Consider the following 10,718-nt stretch of genomic DNA (forward strand, 5'->3'; position numbering starts at 1 on the left):
TCTGCATCTAAGTTACTCTGCATTTAAACTAGACTTGATTCTGTCTGGGTTGTGGTGCTTATGGATTTATCCATTAATTTTCTATTTTAATAGGTATGCAGTGGCACCTTCTCTGGTTTTACTTTGCAATTCCCTGTTGCCTAATGATGTTGAACATCTTTCCATATGTTTATTTGGCATCTGGATGCCCTCTTGGATAAAGTGTTCAAATCTTTTGCCCATTTGCTAAAAATTGTTTTTTTAAATTATTGAGACTTGTACATGCCTACAACGTGTTTTCGGGATACAAGCCCTTTATTAGGTATGAGATTTGCAAATATTTCCTAGCCAGTGGCTTGTCTTTTTAAACAGTGTCTTTCACAGAACAGAAACTTTCTTACTTCAATGAGGTCCAGTTATGGATCATGTTTATGTTTTCATATTGAAGAAATCTTTCCCTGACCCAAAAATAGTAACATGCAACTTTAGTGATTTCTGTTGGCTCTTTCATTGAGTGTAATTTTCATTAACTAACTGGTTTTTCACTACAGTATTTCATTGAGTATGAAACGTACCGTTAAAAAAAATGTATTATTGGGGCACCTGGCTAGCTAAACTAAACTCTTCATTAGGGGTTGTAAATTCTAGCCCCATGCTGGGGATAGAGATTACTTAGAAATAAAAAATTCTAAAAAAAAGATGTATTATTTAAGTATCGTTGACATCCGGTGTTACAAGTTTCAGGTGCACAACTGTGATTCATTCGTTAACTACATTTCTCAGTGCTTGCCATGGTAAGTGTAGTCACCATCTGTTATCGTCCGTTACTACAAAAGTATTGACTCTGTTCTGAGACACACCATTTTTTTAATGAACCTCTAAATAAAACTAAAGCAATATTTCATTTAAACTGAGTTGTACCATTAAACTATTAGTTGTAAAGTGTATCCAGATTTCTGAGATAGTAAAATCGGGGGAAAAAGTCTTTAGAATCAGTGAAATATGGGTTATTGTTTTTTCTGGTTTGTGGTATGGGGTTGGCTGTTGCCCTAGGTTTATTCTAGATCCTATCAGAAATGCCAGAACTTGGGAAATTGCTAATTGATGAGAATACAGTTCCACGTTGTTGAACATGCTTGAGTGATTTCTCTGCCTTCTGGTAGGAGGGAAACCTGTGTGAACAGGAGAGAGGGTGACGGAAAGTACAAAATGTTTGTGGGGGGACATGAGAGCGCACGGTTAGGAAGGGCCAGCAAGAAGTGGTGTGACAAGCAGGTCTTTCCCTCATGTGAAGCATTAGTTGGCCCAGGTCTACCTTCCTCCTCTGTGAAAGGAGGGCCAGGCAGTCGGTGGTTCACCAGCTCTAGGATCTGGAGGAGACTCATGAGACCAGAGACTTCGTGACCCTCAAACCTTCACCAACCAGCACATTTTTGGATGTTAGAACATCACATTTCTCATTTGGCCAGCTCTTGTACAGATGCCCCAAGCTTGTTGAATTCCCCTGTGTTTGCCCCAAAGAGAAACTACATCGTTGGTCTGTGTTCTGGCCTGGAGCTCCCTCAGGATTGTCGTCGTGCTTTAGGTACAGCCCTCTTTTCTTACGGTTTTATCACATAGTTTACGGGACCCTTGGATGTGGTGAGCACTGTCATTTGGCTCCTCTCTGGAATGAGGGAAATAAAAGCAAGTAATGACGTGTTTAACAGTTTGCATGTTAGGTTATTTGCAGATAAATTCTAGAGGTTTTAGAATTTGGAGTAAAAACAACATTGGAGCTATGGGAAATGGAATACTTACTAGCTTTCTCTCTCAGAGAATTGAGTGAATTTCTTCAATTGGAGTAATGGGTTGTGGTTTAGGAGCTGGGTTCAAAGGGCCAGCGGGGCAGAGCTGTGGGCTGGGTTCTGTGTGCATGGTTGCAGGTAGGAGTAGCTGCTACATTTTCAGATGTTTGAGAAGAAAGAAATGAATATTATTTTGTAACATGAAATTTCTATGAAATTTGAATTAGGGCCTGTCATTTCATTGGCACAAAGCCATGCTTGTAGATTTGCATATTATCTGTGGGTGCTCTTGTGTTACAATGGTGGCACCAAGTAGTTGGCATAGAGGTAGTATTTATTTACTCTCTGGCCCTTTGAGAAAAAACTTGCCCTGGTTTAGAAAAAACACTGTTCTGTGAGGGGTGATAGTGTTAAATTATCTAGCACGTTAAATGAAGAAGAATAGTTTTGAACTATAGAAGGTGTAGCAACTGATTTTTTTATTAAAGCATGCTTGACTTTGTTTTCTTTTAACAGAGATATCGAACAAAGCCATACTGTTGTAGCCTCTGTAAATACTCTACAAAAGTGCTTACTTCATTCAAAAATCATTTACATCGTTACCATGAAGACGAAATTGATCAGGAGCTGGTGATCCCTTGCCCAAACTGTGTGTTTTCTTCTCAACCCAAAACTGTGGGAAGGCACTTCAGAATGTTTCATGCACCTGTTCGGAAAGTCCAGAACTACACAGTAAATATTTTAGGTGAAACGAAATCTAGGAGTGATGTGATAAGTTTTACATGTTTAAAATGTAACTTTTCAAACACTTTGTACTACAGCATGAAGAAGCATGTGCTGGTAGCCCATTTTCACTACTTAATTAACTCCTACTTTGGCCTGCGAACTGAGGAAATGGGTGAGCAACCCAAAACTGAGGATAGCCTTTCTACTGAGAAGATGCCACCATCTGACAAGTATTATTGTAAAAAGTGCAATGCCAATGCCAGCAGCCAGGATGCTTTAATGTATCATATTTTGACATCAGACATACACAGGGATTTGGAGAATAAACTTAGGTCCGTGATTTCAGAACATATTAAGAAACCTGGACTTTTGAAGCAAATGCACATTGCTCCAAAACCAGCAGCACCTTTGGCTGCACCACCAAACAGCAGCGCTCCAGGCATCACAGCCACATCCCCTTGCTTTCGTCTTGCCTTGCCACAGAATGGTCAGAGCCAGACCATGGTCCAGCCAGTGACTGTGGCCTCAGGCACATCTGGAAGCCTCACGCACTCTCCGCCTGCTGTGGTGCAGTCCCACGTGACTCTAGTCTCCAGTCCTCTCCCTCCCTCTGCTCCTCAGCCTGTCTTTCTTTCTCATGGAGTCCCACTTACTCAGTCAGCAAATCCTCCTGTGTTGCCCTTGAGTCAGCCAGTTGGACCTATAAATAAGTCTGTTGGAACTGGTGTCCTCCCTATAAACCAGACCATCCGCCCTGGAGCTTTACCCCTTAGCCAGCCTGTTGGGCCTGGCGTTCTTTCAGTCAGCAGACCTGCTGGGCCTGGCGTCCTTCCTGTCAGTCCATCGGTCACCCCTGGGGTTCTTCAGGCCGTCTCACCAGGGGTCATTTCTGTGAGTAGGACTGTCCCGTCAGGGGTCCTTCCTGCAGGCCAGATGACCCCTGCTGGGGTTATCCCTTCAGGACAGACAGCGACTTCTGGGGTTCTTCCTGCTGGCCAGGTGGTCCAGTCAGGGGTTCTCCCCATTGGCCAGACGGCCCCATCAGGGGTTCTCCCCACTGGGCTGACTGTCCCGTCCCGGGTTCTCCCTCCTGGCCAGACGGTACCACTGAGGGTGCTGCCTGCAGGCCAGGTGGTCGCTCCTGGGCTCCTTTCTCCCAACCAGTCAGTATCGTCAGGTGTCCTCCCTGTGAACCAGGGTATTAATTCTGGTGTTCTTCAGCTTAGCCAGCCTGTCATGTCAGGAGTGCTCCCCGTAGGCCAGCCAGTTAGGCCTGGGGTCCTGCAACTTAATCAGTCTGTGAGCACCAACATCCTGCCTGCAAGTCAGCCAGTTAGGCCTGGCGCTTCTCAGAACACCACCTTCCTCACGTCGGGCTCTATTCTCAGACAGCTCATCCCTACAGGGAAGCAGGTGAACGGGATTCCCACGTATACCCTTGCCCCTGTGTCTGTCACTTTGCCTGTGCCTCCGGGTGGTGTAGCAGCTGTCCCTCCCTCCCAGATGCCCATCCAGCTCCTGCCTTCGGGCCCAGCTGCACAGATGGCCAGTTCTGTGGCCAGCATGCCCTCCCCTCCGGTGCTCGTCAGTGCCACTCAGAGTGTGTTTGTTCAGGCCTCTCCGTCTGTGGTAGAAGCGAACCAGGCACTCAAACAAGCAAAGCAGTGGAAAACCTGTCCAGTTTGCAATGAGCTCTTCCCTTCCAACGTCTACCAGGTTCATATGGAAGTGGCTCATAAGCACAGCGAGTCCAAATCTGCTGAAAAACTGGAGCCTGAAAAGCTGGCAGCATGTGCACCATTTTTAAAGTGGATGAGAGAGAAAACAGTTCGGTGTCTCTCTTGTAAATGCTTAGTGTCCGAGGAAGAGCTCATCCATCACTTGCTAATGCACGGCCTGGGGTGCCTGTTCTGTCCGTGCACTTTCCATGACATTAAAGGTCTTTCAGAGCACAGCAGGACTATGCACCGGGGAAAGAAGAAGTTACCTGTGGACTATAGTAACAAAGGTTTCCAGTTGGATGTCGATGCCAATGGCAACCTGATGTTTCCCCATCTTGATTTCATTACCATTCTGCCAAAGGAAGAGCTTGGGGAGCGGGAGGTCTATTTGGCAATACTGGCTGGGATCCACTCCAAGTCCCTGGTCCCCGTGTATATTAAAGTGAGACCCCAGGGAGAGGGTGCCTCCGGGAGCCCTGGCAAACAAGCACTGACTTGCCCCTTTTGTTTTGGCACCTTCGTGACGACTGAGGCTTATGAGGTTCATTTGAAGGATAGGCACCACATCACGCCAACGGTCCACACCATTCTGAAATCCCCAGCGTTCAAGTGCATCCACTGCTGTGGAGTCTACACTGGCAACATGACCCTGGCAGCCATTGCCATACACCTGCTGCGCTGCAGAAGTGCTCCAAAGGACAGCAGCTCAGACCTCCAGATCCAGCCTAATTTTATTGAGAACAGCGAAGTGCTCTTACTGAATGGTGAGGTGGTCCATGACACTAGTTTTTCTGTAAAGAGAAAGTTGCCTGATGGCCACTTTGGGGCAGAAGACCAGAGGGATGCAGAGGAGCGGCCTCTTGTTATCAGCAGTGATGCAGCCCTGGCTCCTGAAAAGGTGGCAAGTGTGGTGCCTTTTAAAAGACAGAGGAATGAAATCAGGACAGAGGGGGGGCCGTTGGTTAATGATGACGCTCTTCAGATTTTAGCATTAAACCCTAAAAAATATGAAGACCGTTCTTATGAAGAGAAAAAGCAATTTCTTAGAGATTATTTCCACAAGAGACCATATCCTAGTAAAAAGGAAATAGAACTTCTTTCTTCACTCTTGTGGGTGTGGAAAATCGATGTGGCTTCATTTTTTGGGAAAAGAAGATATATTTGCATGAAAGCAATAAAAAATCACAAGCCTTCTGTACTTTTAGGCTTTGATATGTCTGAACTTAAAAATGTTAAACACAGGTTGAACTTTGAGTATGAGCCACAAAACTTGTAAAAAAAAAAAAGAAATCTAAAGTACTAGATAATTAGTGTTTTTTTTCAATTGAGATTTAAAAATGTTATTTTCTTCACTGTATGTTGAATTAATCAATTTCAGTGGTCCTTATGCTGCTCTTTATAGATTTATTTCAGGTGCTCAGAAGGACTTCTATATAAAAGAAGTGAATAGTTCTTTCAGATTTATTGTTTCCTGCAGTTTGATTTTGTAACAAGTATTTTTAGTTCTTCCCTGTCATGTAAATGAAATCCTTGGAACCTTCATGCACGTCCTATTACCCAGTAGTGTCAGTATCGTAGGATGAAACTGAAATCTGTATGTTTGTGTTTTCATTTAAGGAAATTTCAGCTTGTTTCAGAATACTTGATTATCTGTGCTGCTGTCCTCAGTTAGCTTCATGGGTAGCGGCCAGCGATGAGTGTCTGAGCTGAGAGAGTGAGCACACAGCCTGGGGAGGTGGGCGCCCTGAGGATGCACTGCATTAACTCACGCTGGTTCCTTCTCTGCAAGTATTTGCTTACTAGACTATGAGTTTGACTTAGATTGTTTCAAGTTCATCCTAGCAGCTGTTTTTTATTACAAATCATAGAAAACTAAATGTTTTCCTTTGTTAAAATCATACTGAACCTGAAGCCTATTTATATTTAGCTCATAAGAGTTATTTTATAAATAAAGCAATTCAGTAGGTGCAGAAATACTTTCAGTGTAGACTTCTCCCCGTTTTGATATGGTGGTAAGTCATTTCTCCATTCAAAAGTAAGACAATAAATTTTTAGTGCCTTTAGAATAAATGCTGAACACACACAAACTCCTCCTAACCTAACTGTTCAAAAACCAGTGAAAGGGAAGGACCATGTTACTCAGGAATAAAACTTTTACCCCTGAGTGTGGATACTAACTGAAATGTAGACATGGGTTTTCAGGGGACAAAGCGAAGTGAGTAGGGTGAGAGTGGTCTCTGTGTTGGTATGTTAACTCTCTGCAGTGTCCTAGAGGACAGCGTATTTGTTCTAGGCTCTCCTGCAGCCCAGTTGTGTGCGTTACTGGGACGTGGTAGCTAAAGAGCTCCACTGTGTTCCTGTGCTTTGTGCAGTTAAACCCTCGGTTCCTCCCACCCCCCAAGTAACTCAGAGCACCAGAACCAGCAATGGAGACCAGCCAGTTTAGACCTTAAATCATATTCCTGGCGACACACGGCAGAGGTACTTGTCCAGCATACTAAGAGGATGTGACGGTCTCTGGAAATAAGATAATGTTACCATATGGATTTTAAAACATAGAATACTTGCATGTAATTGCTATAATGTGCATTTTTGAGGCAGTTGTGAAACTGGTCTGTGATTGTTGGTGTACTCTGTTGTAAATCCAAAAAGAGCTTGTTGAAGTTTATTTTTTTTTTAACCTATTGTTTCAGAGTGTCTATTTTGAATTAAAATTTGTTATACCACTGCAAACAGAACTGTTTAATTCTTTTAACAGATAGGTCACTGTGACTCAAGAATAATCTAAATGTGGAAATAGATACCACGTTTATTTGCCAAAAAACCATAGTCACTATGAAAGTTAGCATAACCCAGAAGGCTAATACCACTGTCCATAAGAGGTGTGGCTGCAGGTTCCTGATGTGTCTGTAACACTGGTCCCCTAAGGGTCGAGGTGGATGTTGGGTAGCTGTGAACTTGGCCTGTGTCGAGCCTGCGCTGGGTGGGATCAGGGCACTGGAGGCCAGGTTTGGCGGTGCTGGTAGGCAGTTTGCCGTGTGTGGGGCTGGAGGGGCGGCTGGCCCACCTGTCTTTAGTCCTGCAAGTCAGGGTTTAGGCTGGTGTTTGGGGGGCACCTGCCCACTGTGGTGTTGGGGCCCCACCCCTGGCCTCCACCTGCTTCAGTTAGTGGCACTGCTTCCCCAGGCGTAACCAGGGGTGTCCAGTGTCCCTGGGAGGCAGCACTGGCTCTGGCGAGGAGTTCTGATTTCCAGTTATGCTGTTGCTGTTGCTCAGCCTTTGATGCCAAGTGTCTACCTTGTGCTGGTCACGGTTAACGCTTTCTTTGGCTCCCTTCCTCCCCTCCCCCACATCGCCTACTGCCTGCTGGTTGGGACTCTGCCATCCAGTTACACCTTGCTTGGGAGGCCCGGTGGTCTGCTTGCCTTAGTAGTGGAATGGCAGTTTCTCAAGCAGCTGAGGGGTCTGGATGCTGTGTCTTGGGCCTTAGTGTCATTTTAAGGCTCACGAATGTTTTTGTTTTCTTTTAAAAGCTGCAGGTGAGGGCACCTGGGTGGCTCAGTGGTTGAGTGTCTGCCTTTGGCTCAGTGCATGATACCAGGGTTCTGGGATCAGGACTTTGGGCTCCCCACAGGGAGCCCGCTTCTCCCTCTGTGTCTCTGCCTCTCTCTTTGTGTCTCGTGAATAAATAAAATCTTAAAAAAGCTGCAGGTGAATGACCTAGAAAGGGCAGAGTCATGAGCTGGAACCTGGCAGAAGGCCGGAGGATGACCACCACGGCTCTAATGGATAGCAGGCCCCAAAGGCTGCAGGTGCAGAAAGCAGGGGGACGATCTCAGTTGTGGGGAGGGTATGCCTTTAGCTTCTGTAACACGGGCAACAGGGCAGACATCTGGATGCTTGCAGCACCATGATGAAGGCTCACAGTGCTGGGTACAGTAGCAGCATTGGTGCCATCATTGAAGATGAGCTGGACCCGTGGCATCGCTCCAGCACAGTGCAGACGGTGTCCGGGACTCGTCCTTCACCTCTATCACTGAGACCAGACATAGTGGAGGAGTCAGGCTGGTCCCAAAAAGCCACCGGGGAGCTGGAAGACCCTAGTCTACGTCCCACCAGATAACTACAGAAACACGCTGCCTGGGTGCCGTGTCCCCACATTGGATGCGTACCTCTGGGCGCATGTGTTTCCAGAGTCCTAGAATGGTCCTTGTGGTTATCAGGAAAGGGCTGTTGCTCATAAAAACCTTTGCCACCTGGCCTTCTTGGTGTTGGGTGTGCGTTAGCCTTTCCTCAAGCTCAGGTGAGTTTAATCTCCCCTGCAAAAGTCCATGTGGTTCTTCTTTGTAAAGTTTTGAAGTCAGACCTCTGAAAATGCTGTGCTCCAGCTGATCTTTACCGTCCTTCCCTTGCTTTCACAGGCAACAGCTGGGGCCAGGCCGCCAGTAGACAGGCTCTTCTGCAGCAAGTTCCTGGTGGGGGGTGGGCGGCCGGGAAGGCGGACAGACGAGCACCTGCTCTTACACCCTCATCCTGCAGCCCCTTTAACCTGCTGGTTACTGTGCAGGCCCAGAGTTGGTAATAGTGTCCTAAACACAGCAACATGTGACTCTAAGAAGGAAAACCTGGCCCCAAACTCCACCCTCATTTTTACATTAGTTTTTAAGCAGTGTTTCTCAGCATCTGTCGGCTGCTTCCTGTTGCTAGGAGATGGGCTGGTTACTGTCATAATAGTGCTAATGACAGTGTCACTGTTCACCTCTGCCAGAGAGCAGTCTGTGCCCTTGCAGTCCTCACAGCACCTGTGCAGAGTAAGAGGAGGTTCCCATCTCAAGTGCATGGGGATGGATGGGCACGGGGCATGCGGTGCCCAAGGGGGAAGGGCCGTGGTAATACTCGGGAGGACAGCTTCACACTCTGGATGGGTAAGGTGTGCTCCTCTTGTTTTATCTGTATTTCACAGGCGGAGAAACGGGGCCACAGGGAGAGTGACCAGCTGTCCCAGTTTGCTCTGGACTTGACAGTGCCCAAGCTGGGAACATCCAGGCAAGGAGGGGCAAAGTGGTCACTCTGCTCACAGACAGTGTACTCCCCAGGGTGACTGCCCCTTCATGGTGTCCCTAATGCTGCACCTGCTGTCTCCAGACACAGACCTGGTTCTTTGTGAATCGAGGTCTAGAGGGTGTCCTGCTATAGTGGAAAGTCAGACTAGAAATCTGTTGTCTGTGTCCACTGTGTTGTCATATCGAGAACAAACACTAATACCAGTCATTCAGGCACACGATCTGCCAACACATGACCCTGGAAGCATCTAGAAGGTGCTGAGTAGGTGATCAGGGGAACTTTCTATAGATAGCCCTTACAGAAGGTGCTCCCCTGACTACTGTTCTTTGTCCCACTCAAAATCATGAGCTTTGTGTTTATTTTTAAAAAGACACATGAAATTCTTTTCAGAAGGGAAGCTTTTCCAATAAAAATGTTAAATTTTATTAAAATTTAAATCATAAACTTTAGCAATTGTATAGGCATACTTAGTACAAAGATTGTGTTATCTTACATTCAAATACAAATTCAGAATTAGTTGTCATGAATATATTTTTTCAGAAATTGATTTCTTACAGCTTACAGTCCATGATCTGGAAAGTTTAATGTTAAATAATCTACCATTTACCTACAAATGAGCTACAAGAAATTGAATAACTAATAGCAACGAATAATGCGGTTTTAATGGCTTAGTTTTTAAGACAACGTTTCTGTAAAGATCTATGGATCTATCTTCAAAGATAATATTGGGGGCAGCCCCGGTGGCTCAGTGGTTTGGCACTGCCTTTGGCCTGGGGCGTGATCCTGGAGACCCGGGATCGAGTCCCACGTCGGGCTCCCTGCATGGAGCCTGCTTCTCTCTCTGTGTGTCTCTCATGAATAAATAAATAAAATCTTAAAAAATTGTTAGTTGAGCTGTAAGATCCATAAAAAACAGTTTTGCCAGAGTTTACAGATAGGTTGTCTCATTTTGCTTCCCCAGCCCCCACCAAGCAGCTTTCAAAACTGGAAGACTGAAGACATAGAAAACCCTATGCAACTATGAAATAATCGTGCAGAGAAAAGCAGCGGAAAATAAGCAGAAAAGCCCACGTTCCCAGCACCGTGGATGCGGGAGAGAGTTCGCAGGCAGATTCCCGTACAGTTGGCTGTTTTATGGAAGAGGACTTCTGGAAACAACGGGAAATTCAGAAAGATCATTTACAGGGAATTAGGCACTTTGCAGGGAAGGTAATTTTTGGTTATTTTAAGAAACGTCTAAATTTTATATTTGCTTTTTTTTTTTTTTTTAAGATCTTATTTATTTATTCACGAGAGACACAGAGGGGTAGAGACACAGGAGGAGGGAGGTGCAGGCTCCCTGCGGGGAGCCCGATGTGAGACTGGATTCCAGGACCCCAGGATCATGTGCTGGGCCAAGGGCAGATGCAGATGCTCAACTGCTGAGCCACCCAGGCATCCC

General features: G+C 45.9%; 1 protein-coding gene across 11 annotated transcripts in view; it reads left to right on the top strand.

Moving 5' to 3' along the window:
• The window catches only part of ADNP2 (ADNP homeobox 2), a 32,610-nt gene extending 25,648 nt beyond the window's left edge, over positions 1-6,962 (top strand). For 8 of the 11 annotated variants that reach the window (XM_055303026.1, XM_055303028.1, XM_055303033.1 and 5 more), the window contains one exon: positions 2,283-6,962. In XM_055303026.1, coding sequence (XP_055159001.1) covers positions 2,283-5,489 — 3,207 coding nt within the window. In that variant the 3' untranslated portion in view covers positions 5,490-6,962. Of the gene's footprint in view, positions 1-717; positions 1,565-2,282 lie in introns of all 11 variants that reach the window. The other 3 variants (XM_055303036.1, XM_055303034.1, XM_055303035.1) reach the window with 3 other exon arrangements.
• Positions 6,963-10,718: the final 3,756 nt, after the last annotated feature.

This window comes from Nyctereutes procyonoides, unplaced genomic scaffold, assembly GCF_905146905.1.
Source record: "Nyctereutes procyonoides isolate TBG_1078 unplaced genomic scaffold, NYPRO_anot_genome, whole genome shotgun sequence".
Lineage (NCBI taxonomy): Eukaryota > Metazoa > Chordata > Mammalia > Carnivora > Canidae > Nyctereutes > Nyctereutes procyonoides.